The sequence below is a fragment of the Mesocricetus auratus genome, unplaced genomic scaffold (genome assembly GCF_017639785.1).
Source record: "Mesocricetus auratus isolate SY011 unplaced genomic scaffold, BCM_Maur_2.0 Super-Scaffold_6730, whole genome shotgun sequence".
In the NCBI taxonomy this organism is placed as follows: Eukaryota; Metazoa; Chordata; class Mammalia; order Rodentia; family Cricetidae; genus Mesocricetus; species Mesocricetus auratus.
In genome coordinates, this window is record NW_024429184.1 from 60,818,215 (window position 1) to 60,841,036 (window position 22,822).

At 39.8% G+C, this 22,822-nt stretch overlaps 1 protein-coding gene across 2 annotated transcripts in view; it reads right to left on the reverse strand.

Moving 5' to 3' along the window:
- Window positions 1-689: 689 nt before the first annotated feature.
- Window positions 690-22,822, reverse strand: part of Kcnb2 (potassium voltage-gated channel subfamily B member 2) — a 438,135-nt gene continuing 416,002 nt past the window's right edge. The window contains exons 3-4 of one of the 2 annotated variants that reach the window (XR_005875630.1): window positions 12,282-14,896; window positions 690-11,544 (exon numbers count right to left, since the gene is read on the reverse strand). Coding sequence is in view for 1 of the 2 variants with exons in the window: in XM_005066767.4 (XP_005066824.1) it covers window positions 12,752-14,896 (2,145 nt within the window). In the remaining variant the exon portion in view is untranslated. Of the gene's footprint in view, window positions 14,897-22,822 lie in introns of both variants that reach the window. The other variant, XM_005066767.4, reaches the window with a different exon arrangement.

Here is a 22,822-nt window from a genome sequence, read left to right on the forward strand (position 1 = left end):
GGGAAATTCCATCGTTTACCTAACTGATGGAAATATAAGGCATCCCCTTCAAAACTAAGAATTTCAAGATGACACCAGTAGGTGTCATTTCGGTGCAGATGTGTGTGGGGTTGTTTTCTGAAGGGTTGCACTTATATGGAGTAATACAGGTCACATACCCATGAAGCGGGTGCTGGGTCCAGAGGGAAGGTTTGGTTTACCTGTAGGGACTGTTCTGAGTTGACTACGGGATAACAGTGGGAGACTATCTCAATGACTTTTGGTTATCTTACCCCAGAGTTTTTCAGGGTTGTCTGCATTACATTATATTTAAAAGAAATTAAAGTGTGTGTGGGTTCTGGAAACTAAACTTGGGTCCACTGCTAGAGCAGGAAGCACTCTTAACTGCTGAGCCATTTCTCCAGGACCTGTACTGGAGTTTTTAAAAAGTATAAAGCAAGTGACGTTTGCCTGTCATCTCTGTAAAAGGATTGCTTTGAAAACATGAGTACAGTTTTTTCCTTTCGGTGGCAGAGGATCCAACCCCCATTCCCCAGGACTCAAGAGCTTCCCCACACTTTCTAAAAACTACCTGCCTAAAGTATCAACAATGATGTGTCAGGCTACCATGGGCCGCTGGGGAGGGGCAGCATGTGTGCCATGTTTAATGTCGCAGTGGTTTCATGCAGAGAACTGAAATGACACAGATGAATCATTTGCACATTTATTTTCTATCTCACGTATTCTACCAGACTGAAATGGAGAACAATGCTGGCAATTTTATAGACATTTTGACACAAAAGAAACAAGTATTTTGATGTTGAACAATTGTATAGACTACTACATGCAGAGAAGTATGCTGATTGGTGCAGAATTACTGAGCTGATGAGCAAAACTATAAGTACAAAAATCATGTTTTTTTTTCTATGTACCTAAAATGCAGCAAATACAGGGACACAGATACAAACACCATTAAATGGGAGAGAAAGGCATTGTATTAATGGTGCAGGATGGACGGCCAAACAAACACGCATATGCTAAACCACATCCTCTTTACGGAACTGAAACAAACATTTCATTTGCAGATACAATGGAATAAAGTATGTCGAGGCAGATGAATGAGACTAGACAAGACTTAGTCACTTATACATATGCTTTAGCCTCTAGAGAGAATCTGTATTGAAAGTCAACAGAGTATAGGGTGGAATGCAGTTATTACATGAGGAGACAGGACAGGGTCACTCACTTGGGAACTCTTAAAACAAAATACTGATTGTGCTTCTTTTTCCCTGCAGCATTCAGAGCTTTTATAGACTAGTGTGAAAACCCCCTAAGACACTGATGTCAGAAAAAGGAATGAAGTACCATGCACTGCAGCTGCAATCCTAATGCCGTGTGTATCTCCAAGATAGCAAGTTGTTTTAATTAATATATATGTATAGAAGCATTGAAAGAACTACTCATTTAATATTTAATATCTGATACTTAGACTCCTTAGATTTAAAAATATTTTTGAGTATTTGTAGCTTGGGGGATGTTTAGGGATTTCATTACAACAAGTAAAATATCTATAATGAGAGAAAAAGAACAGGTTGCATATTAATATATTTTATAGAGAAATCATTCAGGATTACCCTGAACAAGACCTTTTGTATTCATTAGTTACTGACAGTACTAAACACCTTCATCAGCAGTTTTCAGAAAATTAATATGAGTCTTTACATAGTTGTCTTGAGTTTAACAATAAGCTTATAATCCTAGCATTAAATTTTGAACTAATGACTTTGACAAGTTAAACAATTAAAATGAAAAAAATATGACTTTGGTAAACCAGAGTGGGGAAACCCAGTAGACAATTTAGGATCCCTTTCTGATCCTACACACGCGACTGCCTGTGTATGTACACCTCCCAAAGCCAGTCACTTTCTCATAAACATGCACTATAAGCATTAACTCCCCATTTAACACTTCCTTTGTGTGCCCTGCTGGTTTTTTCTTCTCCATTTTCTCCTATTTCCCCTTTTACTTGCTTCCCACTTTCCCCAAATACTGGAACCTCAGTGTTCATAATCATTAATTTTGTAGGTATCCAAACTTTGTTTTTCTTAGTTTTCTGATGCTGGGGTTTGAGTCCACATCCTTGCATGCACAGGCCAAGCACTCCAACACCGAGTGTCCCCACATTCAGTATTTTGGAATACTAGGCTGTAATAGCTGCATCACTTCTGAGGATAGTACAAATCTTTGACCAGTTGTAACAGCCAATGTTAGGCAGGTCAAATCTCACCATGGTACCATCCTTATATTTTACACATAATAGTGATGAGAGACACCATTTGAGACAGGCCTACATTGACGACTGAAGAGAATTTGAGTGATGTATATGGGAAAGTTAGTAGATATTTTTCTTTGTTAGTTGGCAGACTTTTAAAACTAAATTACTCGACATAGTTTGATCATGTAGATATGACACAGTGCTTCAGCATTTGTGGTAAAGAATGCAGGGATGAAGATGATTTGCACAGTGTGCCGTTTGAACTACAGTGTTGTTGTCTTGCATCAGACTTTGTAGACTTGATGCTTAGTAAGCAGTTTACAACTGTGTTTGTATCATGGCCTATGTACATGACACCACAGCTGTTGGCATAGTAAGATGAAACGATGACAGTGGCAGCTTCAGAGTGCAGCAGACACAAGACAGTCGACATGGAAGTTTTGCACAAACTATATGCAGACAGGTATCAGTACACTTAGAGCTGGTTGGGCAGCATAATCTTCTGTCAGAATACTATTTAATAAACTAGGAACTTTATTGTTTTGAGAAAACAGAGGTATACAGTCTCCATTAGGCCATAACTAAATAGTAGGAGCTAATTGTCATGCAATTATGACTTAGAACGTGAATTATTTTTTAAGAATTATAATGAATTGAAAGTCCAAACCAAGTAGTGTGTTATATTAAGATTTTCACAAAATTGCTAAGCAACCCCCAAAAGAGCTGCCCTCTCCCTCAAACCAAACATATTTAAAATAATCTTCCCAAGCCAATTAAGCAAATGAAAATTCATTAAAACTTAAGTATGGTTTTCATTTTTTTCTAGTGATAGCTACTAGATTCTCTGAGAAGAAAGTTTTAATGCATCTTGGAAATTCTTTTGTGGATTCAACAGAAGAAGTCCCAGTTTAGCTTGTCTGTAATATCAGAGTCGCCTCACCCTGTTTCCACAGTGGTCAGCCTGCTTTGGCTGGAGTTGCTGCAGTGGTGTCAAGACTGAGTGTGAAGGGTGTTGTCTTATATGTAGTCCCCTGGTCACCACTCGTCATCACAAGATATGGGCATTCATCTCAGTTTCATTGCCCCGAATTTTAAACACACTGTCATGAAAAATTAGCTCCCCCTGAGTCCCCTTTCTTGATCAGTGAGATTAACCTTAAAATACAGCAAAACAAAAGTCTCCAGTGAAATCCACTGATGAAAATTTGTGCTTTAGGTTTTCAAGACCAAAAATTTAATGAGGAAAAATTTAATGACAAAGCCTTTGTACTTATAATATAGTTGGCAAAGGGTCAGTTACTATAACTGTGGAACCAAATTGGCTATGAATCACTCCATGAAATGGATCCACATGTTTGCAAATATTTGAAACAGGTAGATGGCCCACCATGTTGAATGTTCCCATGATGATGATGATGATGATGATGATACAGTTTAAACTTGTGGTAACAGAAACAATACAAAATACTATCCAAATAGACAGTGTATTGAAATCATTGTAGGAAGCTGTTCTCCTCAAGAAGAAATTGAGACTTGCAAACTGAACACTAAAACTTTAAGGCAATTAGGTTGAAAATGTACCACTAGTTTTCATACCATGTTATTTGTTAAAATAATATCATTCTTGAAAGCCACATAGGGTACCTATATGTTTATAACTTAGCAAATAAAATGACCTATATTTTATATTACAGTGGATTTTACTTAAACACATATTAAAATTTTTTGGATGTTCAGGAAGCTACAAAAGGATTTGAGAACTCATTTTTGAGAACACAAATGTGACTTGAACCTCTTCCTTTGGAATTCTGATTTTAAGACACACGCCTTCTATTTGTCCAGCAGTATGCTTAGTGTTTTCCTACATTCCATTTCATTTAAGTTACAATAGAAATTTACATATTATAATAAAAATAAGTAGTATTTATTTCACATGGTAACTTAAAGATGTTTTTTACATAGAAGAAAAATTTAAAATCCTAATTCAAATATGAATTGTTTATGACTACGTGATTGTCAAAGTATGAGTTTTTCATTATGGCTTTCTTTCCACCCTAGTATCTTTTGCTAAGGTTTTGTATGAATGGCTATTAGAATTTTGTCCCCTATCTACATGAAAACTTACCAGAATATCAGTTTTCCCTGACTGAAATGTCTGTTACTATAGAAAACTAGAAAGATGACACTGGTATCTTCCTTTGGGATATTGCTTTGAAAACAGACACACTCATGAGCTTCCCACACAATTAGTAGAAAAGCTTGCATTTGAAATGGTTGCCTTGGGATACACAAATGAATTTGGTTCCATCTTTCTAAAAAAACCTAGTTATTTCCTTTCTAGTTTTCCATCGTGGTGAAAACTTGAATACACTGTATTTGACCTACTGGTGCAGCTCAGCCATAGACGTAATACATAGCAGGAGTGATTGCCTGGACTTGACTCACAGTACCACCTGAACTGTATTTTTGGTCACGCACGGGGAAAGAACGATGTCAAATCATGTTATTCTCCTGTTCTGGGACAGTTCCCTTTAGCCTCTAAGTTTTCTGAAACCCTCCTTCTGGCTTTAGGCTTCAAGTTGTTATTGCTAATGGCCCACTTGCTCTTGCTTGTGACTTGGTACCTGTGAGCTCTAAGCAGGTGGGCCCTAGGGAAGGACACCTGGCATGTACTACAGACAGAAGAGGAGTGAAAAACTGGAGGGAGAAGGATGTGAGATGTGATCACAAGACTGTTCTCACAACCAAGACAGCAAAGCCTGGAAAGGGAAGTGGGGGAATCAAGGACAGTGAAGGCCATATGGTTGCCCACATACTCCAGGAACAGTAAGTTGCCCAATAATTTATACCTTTAAACCCTCTTCTATGAATACTCCCTTCTTCAAAGAGAACAGAACAAGCAAGCAAACAACATATAAGCAACAGTTGAAAATAAAGTATTTCAATGAAAGCAAGGTGCTAAGAGCTTGCATAGCTATTCTGTCGTGAAATTAAAGGCTGTTAAAATGCTTCACTCTGCTAATGGCACCTCATATTTGCTTAATAGAGCCTTTCTACACATTCACTTTTGAATTTTTTATGGTTTAATATATACCTCTTTAAAATTGCATAAGTTTGGAACTTGATTATTGTGTGATAAACCTAATGTTTTGTGAGTTGCAGACTTTTCTTTTTCTTTCTTTGATTTTGAGATGAATACAAAGGATTTCAATTATCCTTCCTGAAATTTTAGTAGTATATGCATTTTTATTAATTATTTCTGGTGACAGCATTCCCGTTGAGTAAGTAATTTGGGTTAATAATGGTAATATTGCCTTTTTATGTCTGTTTTTCTTTAAAAATACTTTCAACTTTAGTCAAATATAGTGATTTGTATAAAACTTACAGGCAAAAGATCCCAAAAACCAAAAAGCAAACAAACAAACAAAACATAGCCCATATTTCCAAGTAAAAATTCCAGCTGTATTTTGCCTTAATGATGGGTGAGCAATTTGACTATAGCAGGATTTCTGGCTAGCACAACTGATGTCTATGGGAACTTTAGAAGACATTCCTTTCTCTAACAGGATCAATCCAGGGGGTATGTCACACTCTATTCATGGTCTCCAAGTAGATGCTATCAGAGTAGGAGCTGTTGAGAAGGCCAACAAGGCAGTATTGTCTTTACACCATGACTGGTAACCACCCCCTCCCGCCATTTTCAGTTTTTGCCTAGTTTCCCATAGTGGCAAAAACGTCAAAGTGATGCACACTGTATAGCTAGAGTAAAGATATATAGCACTAATCAAGATGTAGCAAAATTTGCAGGTTTTTGTTGGTGTGTGTGTGTGTGTGTGTGTGTTTTACAGGCAGCAGTCAAGGCGCCCTGAGAATGTAGTGCAGAGAGTAGCAAACTAAAAGGGACAATAAAAAGAAAAAGGAGATGTGATCACAGAAATGTCTGGAACCTGGTTGTTTCTGACTGCATCCAGGGGACATGGACATAAAAAGTGGTAGAGAACTTGTCCTTACTCCTGGTCACCAGCCACCTTTTCTGTGCCAATAGGATCCCACCTTTTGTGGAACATATGGAATTGGGAAGGAATAGCGGTGGGGACCCAGGGGAGGGATTGAAGGGACAGGAATACGGGTTGGGCTTGACCATTACATCTATGTACAAATTCTCACAGAATTCACCTTTTCTTGCGTTGAGCACTAGAAGGCATCTAAGGTAGAGAATAAACATAGAAGGATGGTTATTATGATACACCTTTGGGTCTTCACCTCGGGGTGTCAGGGTTCTGTGTCTTCATTCTGAAAGGCTGTTGTTTTGACGTGATATGCCACCTCAAATCTATTTCAGATCCAGTAACATGAAAAATAACTATAAAAAAACTCTCCAGCCATATCTTTGTCAGCAGGTAAGGATGTGAATGGACTCAGACCAGCAGTAGGATTTTTACCAAGCAGTACATTGTGTTGGCTTAAATGGAGGCTAGTGTTGCAAATACAAAACATAATAGTTACAAATGATCACTTCATAGGTAGCTGAGACAGGAGGACTGTGATTCTGAGGCCAACCTGGGCTACCTACAGAGAGCTCCTATCTTTTAAAACCAGTTTTATTAATAAACATGATTTATCTTTAATATTTTCTTTCATTCACCTTTCTTTTTCTCTTTTGAAGTAGAAATATCTTCATACACTTTTATTAATATCAGGCAGCTATTGTAATTTTAAGCCATGGTGGAATTTGGATACTAGATTAAAGAATGAAAATAAACACCTTGAGTCTAAGGGTACAGCAAAGGACTTTTGAGATCTCAGACAACAGATTCAGATACCTTGTGATGCTCTTTCAAGCTCACTCTGTAAAACTGGATTTCACACGGAACACAATCACTTAAATATGAAGCATCTGCTGGACTGTAAGCTGGAAGGCATCGATGTTTGTGCTTGTTAACTCGGGCAATTATTGATTATAGGGAAAGTTTTATTATGTGCCAACAGTAATTTAGAATTGTTTGGTGATAAGAAATAACTTCTTTAGGAGAGGAAGTAAAGTGGAAACTATGGCCTGATTCTCTTCTTCATGTATCTCCTAAGTACCTACGTTTCATACACGTGTATTTGTGTAAGTACAACATTTATGCAGGTATATACAACAAATTAAGAATACACTAATTACTTGATTTAAAAAATCTTTTGTATTTTGTCTTTTTCTGGTGTTGAAACAACTTATTATACCTTTTTCTCTCTATGGTTTTTCTCTCTATATATAAAATAACCTTTTAGACTTACTAAGGAAGGTAATGCACTTAAATGACAGTGGTAAGGATTCATGGAATTGAATCAGGTTATTTTACAAAGGCAAGTGAAAGAAATTACTGTTGAAACCACCAAAGGATTGCAGTGTTAACTAGAGTGTGTACGGGCTGCTCACTTTGATATGTAGACCAGGCTGGCCTTGAACTCATGAGTGTAAGGACTCATGTGCACACTACCATGTTGGGCTTCTGCTGCTTCCCTTCCTCTTCTTTCTTTTCTTCCTCCTCCTTTTGGGATAGGGTCTCCCTAGATTAGCCAGGCTAATCTGAAGTTCCCTGTGTAGCAACAACTGTGCTTAAACTCCCAGCCTTCCCATTTCAACAATAAAGACATGTGCCACCAAATCCATTTCTCTTTTCTCATATGTGTTTTCCTTTATTTCCTTATTTTTTTGTGCTACTTTGAGGAAGACATGGCAGTGGCAAAATAACCAATATACTTTCAAATCTCTATGAACCTAGTGATTAAATTCTTTGAGTCAAGCTGCAGGACTTTTGAATGCTGACTTTTAAATGTTAGGAATTTAGAAGATTAAGTAGAGAATAATGTTATATCCTGTAATGTTGCTAAGAGACTGCAGGAAGAAAAACACTTAAATGCTCCATTTTAAAATTTATTCATGAATGTAAATTTTTTCAATCCTTTCCCACTAGTACTAAATTTTTCTCTAGTTACTTGTGATAGACTATTATTAGCTATTTTGATAAGAAATATATCTCATTAAAATATTTTTTTTGTACTGGGGATCCAACCAAGAGCCTCATGCAGGCAAGTGTTCTACCGCAGAGGTACATTCCCAACCATAAAATATTAATTTTTAATTTACCAGATAACAAAGATAGTTCAGGATCTCACTCAATCAGATTAACAATTTGTTATTTCAAGTATAAAAACTAAACACGATTCAAGCATAATTATAAGTTTGGCTTTATGCACTTCATTTATTTCTTAGGAAAATGGTTCTTTGGGAAAGTAATATAATTTATTTATGTTCTATAGTTCTCTGATGAGATCACTAGGTGATTATCTTTTCAGCCTGACAGGTGACCTTTTGGCAGTAACCTCAAGTATCTTCCCCTCCGTATCAGTGGTGTAGCCGAAAGTGTCAGGAAGCTGTGTGAGGTTAAGAGTTGTACCATTGCTCATGCTACTGTGATTGGCATGGAAGAGGAAGGGTCCACCTAGTATCATCTGATTGAGTAAACAGCAGCACAGTGACTGAATTTAATAAATGATGTGTTTTACTTTAGATTGGAGGTGACTTTAGCTCTGTCTGCTTTTGGGTAAGATCAACGGCTTTCTGCATCCTTCTGCTTCATGTGTGTGACATATCACGTTGCAAACATGAGGCTTTCTTCTTAGCTAAGGAATATCTATAATATGTCCAGAATTCCCAGTTGGTTAATATAAGTGCCCAATTTGGCTCATCAAAATTGTTAGTCTTTTACCATCCCACAGGTTTTCTTGCTACTAAAAATATCATTTCATGTTATCAATATGATTTCTGTTTATTTACATAATTTAGACATTGATGGGAGAAACTGTTTGAATAGCTTTCTAGTGGTATATTAGGATGCCAGTCAGATGATGTGCCTGAGGTCAGGGTCTACCACTTACCAGTGATCTACGCGGGACCCGGCAAAGAACAGGCTTCTTTTGTCATTTACTGATAATTCTGAAAGCTGTTGAGAGAGAAGGAACTGTGAAGTAGTCTACGTGTCTAAGCCTTCCCCCACCCCCCCATTTCTAATCTGAAGAAAAAAAAATAAAGTGTTAAATTTTCATGGCCAGTGTGAGAGTAAGAATGTTGTCAAGAAAATATGGAAACAGACATTGGGCGCATACTCTCTTTGCTACCAGATCTAGTCTCATCATGATAGTGCTTGATCATGTCTTACTTCAAAGCAGTAGGCTGTGTCAGAGTGAGGGAATTTCTAGAGGAATGATGAGACAACAATTAAGTCACTTTCAGGGAACCGCTAGGTATATGTGTGGACCAACTCAAGGTATTTCTTCCTTTCTTACTCTGTTCCTTTTTCTTCTGCAGTGTTGGGGATTAAACAGGTTGCCATGCATGCTAGGCAGGTCCTTTTCCCATTGGTCTCCATCCAGAACTCAATGCACATCATATCTATGCTCTTATGTTTGAGATAAAAAACTTCTTGGGGGCAATTTATGCTGGTTAAGAGAGCCAGGAGAAACAGCCTAGCTATTTGAGGGACCATGCTCTTTTGAGGCCATTCAAATAGTCTTTTTCATTGGCCATTTCTTCCTGGCCACTGAGCTAGCTAATGGTGAAATGAACTCTTAGAAGTATAGCCTTCCAATAGCCCATTCAGGCAGTCCTTTCTAAATGTTTGTGGTGTTTTTCAAGGGATGGGAAAGAGGTATTTGAAGTCATATGATTGTCAGTTTTACTGTTGATGAGTAATATAAAACAGCATTTAAAAAATACTGAAACAGATATATCGTGGGGTATGTTGCAGTGCGGACATGAACTTTTAATGTAGAACATAAGAGACTTCGAAAGAATTCCACACTTGATAGGTGTATCCATGTCTTTCCAGGCAGACACGTTCTCCTCTGAATTAGATGCCATTTGCTGAAGTTTAGAAAGGCTTCACAAGTGCATTCCAGGAGATACCTCCATGTGAAACAGCAAAGTCAAAGATTCCTGGAGGAAAATTTTCTGTTTTTTTTCTCTTAGCTGAAGACTTTCAATCAGAGGAACACAAAAGATGAGATTTCCAAGGGATGTTTTTGTTTGTTTTTAAATTCTTGAAAACTTACAAACAGAAATCTTCCTAACAAACCATTAGAAAGACAGGGAGAGACTCTAGGAAAAATGCTTCCAGGGAAAACAACAGAAACTTTTAGACTGGATAAGGGTTCTGAACCTAAGTGTTATGGAAGGGGGTTCTCAGTAAAAGTCCAGACAGACACACAAAGAGTGGGACACTGGTCATATGGCAGGGCAATAAGTCCACTTATGAAGCCAGATGAATAAAAAAAATAGAGATTCACTGTAGGAGACATTAGAAAATAACTGCTTCATGAGGCTGTATGAAGAAAATGATCTTCCTAACTTATTTGCTATTCATCTAACAATAGATATACCTGCTTGACTTTGAAAAACTATATATAGAAAATTCAAATACTCTAGATTTACAAAACCTTATCAATATGTGGTCTTTAGACACTAAAAGAAGTATGCATAATATAAATATCAGTGACTAATTACTATAAACTCTTAAAGGTTATGTTATGAAACAAAACCATAAAAACCAAAAAACATGAAAACCATTAAGAAATTCTAAGCACAATGGGATAGAAGAAATATTTTAAATTAGTTTTTAGCATCAGGACCATTTTTATTTTCTTATCTGAGATTTAATGACCAGAGACTATTAGCTAAGAAATATTAAAGACATATTAGATTTTAAATATTGGGATCTTTTACCTGAATGGTTTTCCTAAAAAAAAAGAACAAAATTTAGATTTTTCCCCTTAAACACCAAACTTTGCTTTTAGTTTGTCCTGTTAGCTTTCTCAATTCCCTGAACTGTACTTACACATGCACAAAATACATTTTTGCTGAGGCAAAACCTGAGCATTGCCAGGAAACTAGAAATCATTAATTTGAAATCATAAGGGGGCCTTGGAATAACTTGGTGTTTTTTTATTTATTTGGATACAAGTGAGATCACGAGAGGTTGTAGAGTCACTCTGGAGACTGCATGGCTGGTAGCTGCTCCGTGGTAACTAGAACTTTCCTTTACACAAAGCAAGGTGAGTTCAAGGGCAACCTCCAATGCCCAATGCTTTTGTCTTCAGTGTGTTCCATTAGAAAGTGCCAGAAGTGACCCTCAGCAGGGAAGTCCTGACCTCTTCTAGGGGGTTCTGCGGTTGGAAGCTTGAGAGAGCCTGCCCAGTTGCTGCATATACTGAGAGTGCTCTTGCCATGCATGGGAAGGATTCAAAGTCTGAAAAAAAAAAAAAAGAAAAGAAAAATCCTTCTATGACTGGTAGTGTCATCTTATACCTCTGTCCTATACTGAGAAGTATTTAGTGCTGCATTTCCAGACCTGGGATCCTAGCACAGTAGTTCATTTGGGGTTCAGCTCTGTCAGTTAAGGGTGCTCTACTTTTATTTTTCCAAGAGTCATTTTGTGGAATTTCCATTTTAACAGATCTTAACTTGTATGTTGGACAGCAGAGGAGAATACAGCCATGTATGCAGTGCCAAAAGAAATCATTTTAAAGATGATTTCCAAATGTGGGATACTAATTTAATTTTTAAAAATTTTATGATAGAACCCTCTATACATTTTCAAGTTTATGAAAATGAATTTCTATAATAGTCTATGACATGGTATTTAATTTATAGGCAAATATTCAAGCTTAAATTCCAAATACTTGATATCTGGTCATTAAATCTTACTAATTTCCATGATTTATAAATAACACCACAAATGCAACAGCAAAAGCAAAAGAAAAAGGGAAAATAATGCCCTCTGAATTTTATTCCAAATAAATAAAAATACATATAAACATACCCTCTGAATTATATCCCAAATAAATAAAAATACTGTATGCCTCTAAACAAACATAAGAGCTTTATAATCCAAAGCCAGATGCACAGAGTGGGCTAAGAAGAGGTTGCAAGCTTGCAACAGGAAGTCTGGACAGTCCCTCCAGGTAGTAGCTGTGAAGGAAGTACCTGTGTCTCAGAAACTTGTATACACATGTTCTTGACACTTTTGCATCCAGGCCTATTTACAAAGTTATGCATTTTGCAAGCTCAAAGCACCTTCCTCCGCATAAGCATGAACACAGGCAGTGACATTTCATCCCTTCATGTGCAAATCCTAAAATTCATGATAATGTAAAATTTAAAACCGGAAAATCTGCCTCCAGTTCGAAATGAAAGGATCAGAAATGTCAGACATTGCAGATCACTGGTTCCTAACAGAGTTCTTTATTTGCTCGCTGTCCTTGACTCTGTTCTGTTTGTTACAAAATGCAGTCTTGACTCTTTATTTAAACAGTACTTAAACTAAACTGTTCATGCCATGCAAAAATAACATCTTATGCACTGTTTTTTTGGGGAGAGGGGTTTCCCATATTTTAGTTCACGGCATTATCGATCGCATTTTTAAGAAACAAGTTTTTTATTGCTTTTATAACTAGTCACATGCTGGTCTCACGAGTGGGACAGTAACCTGTGTCTCCTGGGTTGGAATGAATCTCTGGGGCAAACAAGTGGTTCTCCATCTTGTACCCTTCTTGACTACTGTCCTTTTTGACTTCACCCACAGCCTGGTAAATGTCTTGCCTACAGTTGTGGTCTGTGTTCTGAGGGGAGGAAGAACCCACACAGCCCTCTTCTCTTAAAGGGTCTCTGGCATCGCTAGGCTTATCTGCTAAGCAGTTGGGGCTGGAGTCTGCTTGCTTGTCTGGTCTTGACCTTTGGAGGTCCAAGAAGTCTTCGTCTTCTCCAGTGTCTATTTCAGTGAAGCTCCTTCTTTCTCTAGAAGAGAAAGGAAACAGTTTTTGCTTGGGAAATCGGGGGGATAGCCCTTTGGAAGGTCCCTGACAGTGTGCTGAAACATCAGCACTCAGCAAGGGTCTCTCTCCCTGGGGGAGGGCTTCTTCTAGAAGGATGGTACTGATGTGCTGAGGGGTGGTGAGCGGAAATTCAGCTGTGGTTACTGGCAGTGGCCTGGCTGTGCTGGGTGGAGTCTGGGGTGCACTACCTCTATTTTCCTGAAAGTTCACTTTGAGGGATCTGGACTTGAGGGGGTTGCTCCCTTTCAGCGAGCTCTTAGGGCTGTCAGCGGCACTGTCAGGTTGCAGAGGACCAAGGGAAGTCCCAGCGTCGAGGTTCACAGTTCTATCAATTGGGGCATAATCCAGTGTGGCCTCCCTGGCAGCAGGCCCCTTATCTCTGCTTAGCAATAGAAATGGAAGCGCCCTGACTCTTTGGTGCTCTTCTGTTCCTGGGAGGTCAGTGGGGAACTTCATCTGCAAATGAGAGGCAGAGGGTGGGGGCAGGGGCGATCTCTCTGTCTCTGTGAAGTCAGTGGCACAGCTGGTGAAGCTGTCGATGCTGGAGGTGCTCTTCATGTCCACGATGACCTCGGTCTGTGCCACAGCCAGCTGCTCGTGCGGGCAGACCACCTCTTCCATTTCTATCTCCTCTTCGTAAGCAGATGGCCTCTCGGGCTGTTCTTGGCAGTCCGGGTTTGGGTGGGGATGAGGCTGTGTCTTGGTGATTTCATTGTATAGCATCTCCAGTTTCTGGGCACTCAGATGCTGTGGGCTGGAGGAAGAAGTGTTGTTCAGCTGTTCGTGGGAGTCCTTTTGGCTAACCTCCTGGTACTTATTCTCGTAAGACTTATTGGAGCTTGTTTCCGACAGAGCTTTCCTGGCCCACTTCCACCGGCTTGGAGACAGGTGATTGTCATCCACTGAGTCCTTGGTATTGGCTGACTCTCCGGCCTTCTCCACAGCCACGTCTATCAGCTCCATACTTCGAGCAAAGGCATCTTTTAAGTTCATAGAAACGATGCTGCCATTCCTTTTGGCTCTTTCAAGAGCCTCTCTCCTTTTAATAGCTTTCTCCTGGCGTTTTTGCTCCTTATAGAACTCAGAAAAATTGTTCACAATGATGGGTATAGGAAGGGCAATTACCAGGACTCCTGCAATACAGCAGAGGCCACCCACAATTTTCCCTAACAGTGTTTTAGGGTAAATGTCACCATAGCCCACAGTGGTCATGGTAATGGTGGCCCACCAAAATGATGCAGGGATACTGGTGAATTTGGTAGCATCTTCATCTTTCTCAGCAAAAAACACCAAGCTGGAAAATATCATTATCCCCATAGCCAGAAATAATATTAATAAGCCCAGCTCATTGTAACTCCGCCTGAGGGTGAAGCCCAGAGACTGCAGGCCAGTCGAGTGTCTGGCGAGTTTCAGGATCCTGAGGATACGCATGATTCGGAAGATCTGGACCACACGCCTCACGTTCTGGAATTGCAACACACTTTTGTTGGACTCTGTGAGAAAGATGGTGACATAATATGGTAAGATGGCCAGTAGGTCAATGACATTCAGGGGGCCTTTAAAGAATTTCCATTTATTTGGTGACGACAGGAATCGTAAAAGGTACTCCATGGTAAACCAAGCAATGCACACAGCCTCGACGTGCGCCAACTTGCGGTTGTCACTGGGTTGCCCAAATTCATCATTTTCCTGCAGCTCCGGAAGTGTGTTGAGAGACAGAGCAATGGTCGAAAGTACGATGAACAGGATAGACACGATGGCCAGGATCTGGAAAGGAGAAGGAGGTCCACATTAGCAAATCCTCTTTGTTTCTCTGGCAACCACACACGCATCGGTGGTTCTCGGAATGAGAGAATGATCTCAGTTATTCCAGAAAGGTTTTACGAAGGTCACTTTACAACCTAGAGCTCACTAAGGAATACAGATACTTTGCGAGTTAATTATGCTTAACAGTCTCATACACATTTTGATTTTAGCAATTTGACCATACCTGAATTCTCTCTAGTTGCCACTGCCCAAGGCACATTTGTGTGGGTTAACCAACATTGGCATGAGGACTCCATATAGTTGGCGCACTTTCTTGGGGGTGGTAATCTCTTCCCTCTTAGGTAGCTGAACTTTTGCTTTCTTAATCACCTGATTTGTATTTGATTGTGTGAATTATATTACACGCCACTTAAGCTTGATAGAGAATCTCAAAGATTACTTCTACAGCTATGCATACTGATGCAAACACCAGATGTGAAGAGGAGAGGCCATACTCCTCATAAGAACAAATACTTCTCAGGTGGTCAGCATTGACATGAGAAGCAACTTGGGATAGCCTTTGTCTGGAGTGCAGATTTCTGGCCAGTATCACTTGGGTGAGGAAGATTATGGGCTAATTTCATTCAGGAAGAGGGTTTTCATGAAGACTCTGAAGACCAGATAGATGCCATTACAGGACAGGCAGATGCTCCAGGCTAAGGAAAGGGCAAAACAAAGGCAAGGAGGAGGATGGCATCACAAAGAAGTAAGAGGGGGATTTAGTGACTGAATTTTGGAGTCTGCAGTCTAAGTTCTGATACTAGCTACGACACTTTCTGTGAGACCATGATCAGATTATGTAACTTTTCTGTGTCTTCATTTACAAGTATGTGAAATGCTTGCAGTGTTCATAGCTATTTCACGGTTTCTATAACAATTGCATAGTATGCAGATATTGCTAAGTAGATAAAAACGAGATCCAGATTGTTGACCCAGGACTTTGGTGTAGCAACACAAAGATCAAGAAAGGGTGTGTGGGAAATCTGTAAATCCATACAAAATATAGACAATGCAAAGGGGGATTTCCTGATTCCAACTCAGTGTACTTGACTCATGGGGGTATATCAAAGATTAAAGTTAGAGAGCAATGCAGGGGTATACATCTTTGCTTAGAAAAAATCTGTACATGTGGGGTACATAATTCTTGGTGGAGTAGGCAACACTCTTTGCCTATTTGGGCCCATCTTGGTTTGGTCTGTCCTTTATCTATGACCTCGTGTGAATGAAAGCCTAGCATGAAGAAGTAATTCCTTAAACTGATGCCCTCTGACCTTGACAGGTGTTATTAGTTGACAGTTTTTGTACCTAGCTCTGAGAACCAGATAGTGACTGTTTTACATAGAGACTCAGCATCTAGGTAAAATTTCAAAGCACAATGACTAAAGGTCTTGAGGCCATAGCTCAATACTTACTGGATTGTGAAAACTTAGTGTGTTAGGACTTCTGAATTCTTTCCCTCCCTCCCCCTGTAGTGATATATTGTTTATGATTTATTAAACTTTGTCTGAAGATTCAGAAAGCAAAGTCAGCCACAAAACATAGAAGCCAGGCATACACCTTTAATCCTAGCATCCAGAAACTAGGAGGTGGTGGTGCACACCTTTAATCCTAGGACTCAGGATTACGAGATAGACGGATGTCTGCGAGTCCAAAGTGACCAAGATCTAAAAGAGAACTATAGCTCACACCTTTAACCCCAATATTATGGAAGTATATAAGACAGAAGCAAGTTCTCAGTAGAGGATTTATTCTCCAGCCACACTGAAGATAGGCATTCATTCTCCAGCCATTCTGAGGAAAGGTTACAGTCTGAGGCTTGGTGAGAGTTTGTGGAGACAGCCTGAGGTAGAGGTAAGAAGCTAGTGACCAGCTTCTTTGCTTTTCTAATATTCAGCTTGAAGCTTGAACCCCAATATCATATCAGTCTCTGGGTCATTTACTTATTTATGTTATACCTCTCTCTCTCTCTCTCTCTCTCTCTCTCTCTGTGTGTGTGTGTGTGATGTGTGTGAAGGTGTCCATTTGCTAACGTCCATGTATGGTGGTCAGAGGACAACCGCAGATGGACAGATGCCCATCCTCACCTTCCATATTTCTTGCTATGGATCTTTTTGTTGATTTTCTGACATGTACATTACACTATCTGACTGAGAGATCCTGGGGGAGTCCTGCCTCTGCTCCCCATCTCCCTGTAGGAGTGCTGGGATTACAGATGCTTATGCTGGGCACCCAGATTCCGAATGGCTTCTGCAAATGTGAATTCGGGTCCTTATGCTGCATGCCAAGTGCTTTTACCCATGGAGCCGTCTTTCTAGCCTGTGGTTTCTCCCCTTTATGTCTGTAAGCTACTCTGCTTTTGGGTTATTCTCTTTTCCTTACTCCTAGGCTTCATTTGTATCTTTTATTGTTTCTCTTTCTGTTCTTCAGTCCCCAATTTTACTCTTCACTTGTTATAAAGAAAATCATAAGAGCATAAGGCATTTCAGAATGTCTTATGGATACTAAAAAAAAAAGATGTGTGCTTCTTCAACTCCAAGAATGGTACTCCAGTAGTAGGGTTTTGTTTTTCCTTTGGTTTTTGCTTTCCCCTAGGATCAGGTTATGTATTGCTTCTTGAGTGTACTTCAGAATTTCCTATCAAAAAGGTGGGGCAGTTGCCCTGGAGATATGGCTCAGTGGTCAAGAATACTTCTGCTCTTGCCCAAGACCTGAGTTTCCTTTCCTGCTCCCACATCAGGTGTTCACAGCTATCTATAACTCCAGTTTTAGCTCCAGATCCAGGGGACCTGATACTCCCATCTGGCTTCTGAGGGTTCCCCTCCTACATATACACACATGTACATAAATAAAAATAAATACAGAGGGGACAGGTGAGGTCAAGGAAACAGTGTCTTCCAAACACAGCATAACTGACACATGCATGATCTCATCGAGAATGTAGTAGCATGTATAGGGCCGGCATAGGTTCAAGCCAAAAAGCGATACTGACATGGGGAAGTGGACATGAGCTCCTATTCCTAACTAAGATGTTATCTTCAATTGACAACTATTTACAAAGGAGTAATCAACCTCACTGGGCATATAAGCCACACTTAAGGGCCACCCCCATGCCTAACAGATTTTTTTTGTAGATTTTTTTGTCTCATATTGGTTTGTTTGGCTTTTTTTTTTTTTGGTTTTATGAGACAGGGTTTCTCTGTATTGTTTTGGAGGCTGTCGGTCCAGCCCGGCCTTGAACTTACAGAGATCCGCTTGCCTCTGCCTCCCTAGTGCTGGGATTAAAGGCGTGCGCCACCACCGCCTGGCTTGTTTGGCATTTTTATCCCAATGGAATTTTGTTTGTATACAATAGTTTTCAGTTTTGTGTTTTTATGTTTATGTGTATGTTTCTTATATTTTTTGCTCTTTCGTTTCTGGTTTGTTTACTTGTTTCTTTTCTAAAGACAGAGGGAGAAAGAAGACATGGAGTTGGATATGTGGTGAGGTGAGGAGGATCTAGGAAGAGATGGGGAAAGGCAAACTATGATCAAAATATACTGTATGAATTTTCACTATAAATAAATGCACTAATTAAATATTTTTTAAAGGCGGACCAGTGAATCCCCATAGGTCCAGTTGTCTTCATCTATCCTAAAAGGCTTATGGAGGCTGAAGTAGAAACACCTTAAGAATGCTTATTTAGATGAGTCCGTGGATGACAGATTGTTTATTAGAGACAAGTTAGGAATGTTCACCTAGAATCTCTTCCTTCATCGGGCAATGACAGGACAACACTTAAACTATTCCTTTTCTGAAGTCACTGGTCACCCTTACCTGATCTTTTGCTCTAACATAAGAAGCCAGGTCTACAGTTCTTAGGAGGCTATTCTTAATAACATACTTTTAACTTTCTTTTTAAAGACAGGGTCCCAGTATATAGCAGAGGCTGGCCTTGAATTCACTGTATAGTCCAGGCTGGCTTCATACTTCTGAACTTCCTGCCTCTGATTCCCACAGACATATGCCACTGTACCCATCTCCAAACATTTTAATATTGGGATTTCTTCTACCATTCTTGTACAAATATCCATACTCTAGATTTCCACATTGAATCTCTTCCCATAACCATGTCTGATACATTTTACTGATATTTGTCAGTTCAGAGGGAAAGAAGAAAAGCAGAAATGCAAATGAATCCAACCCATTATTATTATTTTTTATTTAAATTAGAAACATGGATGATTCACATGTCAATCCCAGCTCCCTCTCCCACCCCTTTTCCCTTGTCCCTCCACCAGCTCCCAGCCCCCCATCCAATCCCCACATCATTCCCCAGGGAGGGTGAGGCCCTCCTTGGGGGGATCTCCAGAGTCTGTCATCACATCCAGGGCAGGACCTAGGCCCTTCCCCATGTATCCAGGCTGAGAGAGCATCCCTCTATTTGGAATGCATCCCATTATTTTTAAACTCTTGGAGAGGCTATCTTAAATGCCCTTCCCCTGTAATGAAATTGATGACTACCTTAAATACCATCACCCAGTAGCTGATGGAAGCAGAAGGAGAGACTCCACTTAAGCACTGAGCTGAATTCCTGGAATTCAGTTGTAGAGAGGGAGGAGTGATGAGCAAAGGGGTCAAGACCACTCTGGGGGGGGGAACCCACAGAAACAGCTGACCTGAGCAAGTGGGAGCAAGTCTGACAGCTGGGGAACCAATATAGGACCGAACCAGGCCCCCTGAAAGTGGATGTCAGTTGGGGGCATGGGTAGTCTATGGGGTCTCTGGCGGTGGAACCAGTATTTATTCCTAGTGTATGAATTGACTTTTTGGAGCCCATTCTCTATTGATGGATACTCTCTCAGCCTAGATACATGGGGGAGGGCCTCAGTCCTGCCCCAAATGATGTGACAGACTTTGATGATTATTCCCCCATGGGAGGCCTCACCCTCCCTGACAAGTGGATGGGGGTGGGATGGGGGTGGTAGGGAGAATGGGAGGGAGAGGGAACCGGGATTGGTATGCAAAATAAGATTGTTTTTAATTCAAATAAAATTAATTAAAAATATGGTGTGAGGAACCAAGTCCAGGATCTCACACAGGCTAGGCATGTGCTATACTATCCCAGGATCTCATACATACTAGGAATGTGCTATACCACTGAGCCATATCCCTAGACCCCATCTTCCAACCGTTGGACAAAGAATATTTTTTAACACCAAAATTATGTGTAATATTAATGCGATCTATAGTCTAGATGGTAGCAACTTAATAAAGATGGCTCTGTTTAACACTTAGAAAGTTAGCAGATGCATGAAATGACCCAGAGTACATTCTTGAAGAAAGGGAATTATTATAGGAAAAAAAACAAACATTGAAGTTCTTAGTAGATCCACATGACATTAAGAAAATCAAAGGTGCTACTATTTCATGTTGATATTCAATGTTTTAGAACCCATTTGCTTTCAGTTTGTAGGAATGGCTTATTTGAAATATCCTGTGAAAACTTGGAGTTATCTCAGAAGGACTGCTCTTCAGACAAATTACTCCATATATACCAAAAGTGACTTTGTGATGAAAGTTTGCTCAGGGCTATAGGATAAACTTCTAAGCATGGGTATGTACACTAAGTACAATGAACACTAATGATATGTGTATTGTTTTACTTATAGCCATGCATAAATTAGGACATGACTGACTCAGATTTTAATCCCTGTTACTTTTAATTGGTCTCCAGAGCTAGCAGAGCCAAACTGTTTCTCTCAGTGTTATCAAATAGACTTATATTTGTATGTGGCAAAGGAAGTGTCTATTCTACGAAACCATCTATGTGATATTGGTCTACCTTTCTTGGAGATTTGAATTAGCTCATTACCAATGTCCCTTTCTCATTAACATTTATGATACTGAGAATCAACATACTATGAACTAACATTCTATGTTTTGCTTTAATGTTTTTTCTTATTCCAGTCATGGCTGTAAACCAAACCAAAGACCTAAATGACCCTGACTTTTGTTTGTTCAATGAGCAGAGTTAAGTTTTGTTGCTTAAGAAAAATTTTTAAAGAGAAGGCTTTGAAAAATGTTGCAAGCATTTAGTTATGGGGAATACACATTCTTTCTGGGTGACACTTTTCTTTCTTGAACCATCAGGATGACTTTGACACAGGCACTATAGCATGACATGGAGTTACAGACAGGGTTCCCATACTTCCATAAGTAGGCTGCATGGATTTCTGCTTGTTTGAGTATGCATGGAAGCCCAAGACTCACCTCAGTTACACCAACTTGTTGCTGTTATTTGTAGATAATGTGGATGTCATGTGGGGAGAAATACAAGGCAAGAATTACGACTCATGCCTCTGCTAGGTATGAAGACGAATGAGTCTCATCTCACAATGAGATGCCTCACCTGCTTCTGAGAATCATTGGCTGGATCATGAAGAAAACACTTGTAGTGAGTGCAAGGAATGCTCGAGATCCTTCCACACCATTCTTTGTTTTTGAGAACAGATCTGAGGTAGTCCAGGGTGACCTCAATCTAACTGTGTAGCTGAGGATGATCTAGACCTTTTGTTCCTTCTGTCTGAGCTTTATAAGTGCTAGGATTATTGCTTTGCTCTACCCTACCTTGTTTATGTGTTGTTGAGGTCAGGTGTCCCATGGATGCTAGGTCAAGTACTATACCAACCCTTTTAAATATGATTCTAGATCTTCTTTTGTTGCCCAGGTTGGCCTATGATTACCAATCTTCCTGACTCTGCATTGCAGGCGTTGGCATTACAGATGTGGACTACTATAACCAGCTTCCTATTCATATTTTCAGCACTTTCAATCATATTCTTTGACCTAAGCAGTGATTTGAATCTCATTTTCCTTCTGACTAAACCAGTTTGACAGAGGTTGCTTCAGCTGCCTCATGTCTTAAAATATGTAGTTAGTTCTGTAGTCTGTTCCTTACCTGTGTTGGTCTGCTGTGTGTTCCCTGATCTTCAGTCTGCCACACAAATAGACAAAAATTCTCTGCTTGACATGAAATGGTCCATTTGTATTGCCTCTCTCTTCCCTAACTCTGCCTTTCTTCCCATAAACACATGTCAGCAGGTGAGTGAAGTAGGTTCAGTGTTCTGAACCACTCTGCATCACTGTGGCTTTATGTTCCTGGTGAGGCATAATCTATGCTTTGGATGCACTGTGGAAAACAATGTGGAGAGGAACAACAGGAGGATTTTCAGGGCAAGGATAAGTTGTTTAAAATGACAGGAAGAAAGAGGGCTGCAAAAAGCATTCTTAGAAGCATGAATAATTTTCCACTTTCAGAAGAGGGGTGTTTTGAGCCAATCAGCCAAATGCCAACCCACTTGTTTAAGGGAGAGGCAAGGATTTTGTAAGAATATCATGCTTTCCATGCACCCATCTCCTGTATCTACTATCCACATGACTACTGGGAATAGCTGAGCTAAAAGTAAGTGGTTTGATTTCCACTGAAGGAAGAGTCACATGGATGCTTTCAGTTCCAGCCTTTCATTTTCTTTGAACCACACGGTGCCCACCTCTCTAAGGCTGAAGGCTACAGTCTGGCTAACTGCCCCTTCTTCTAATGTTCCCTTAGCTCTCCCAGAACAAAAGAGGCTCCAGGTTTAAGTTCTCTCAGCCAATTTTCACATACAGGCATGACTCTTTATGCTCTAATGTCACATGACTAAAAGAAAAGAACAAACACCACGATAAAATTCAATTGCTTTCAAGGTTATGATGGCCCTCGTGATTATGTGACCCCAGAATTCAATTCTCTTGCAGTCTGTGGGCTGATTGAATGAAAGGTTGTGGATTGTCCATGTACACAATGCTTTCTGTATGGGGAGCAGAGGGGTGTGAGGAGCAACCCACACTTAATTTTTTTGAGATAAG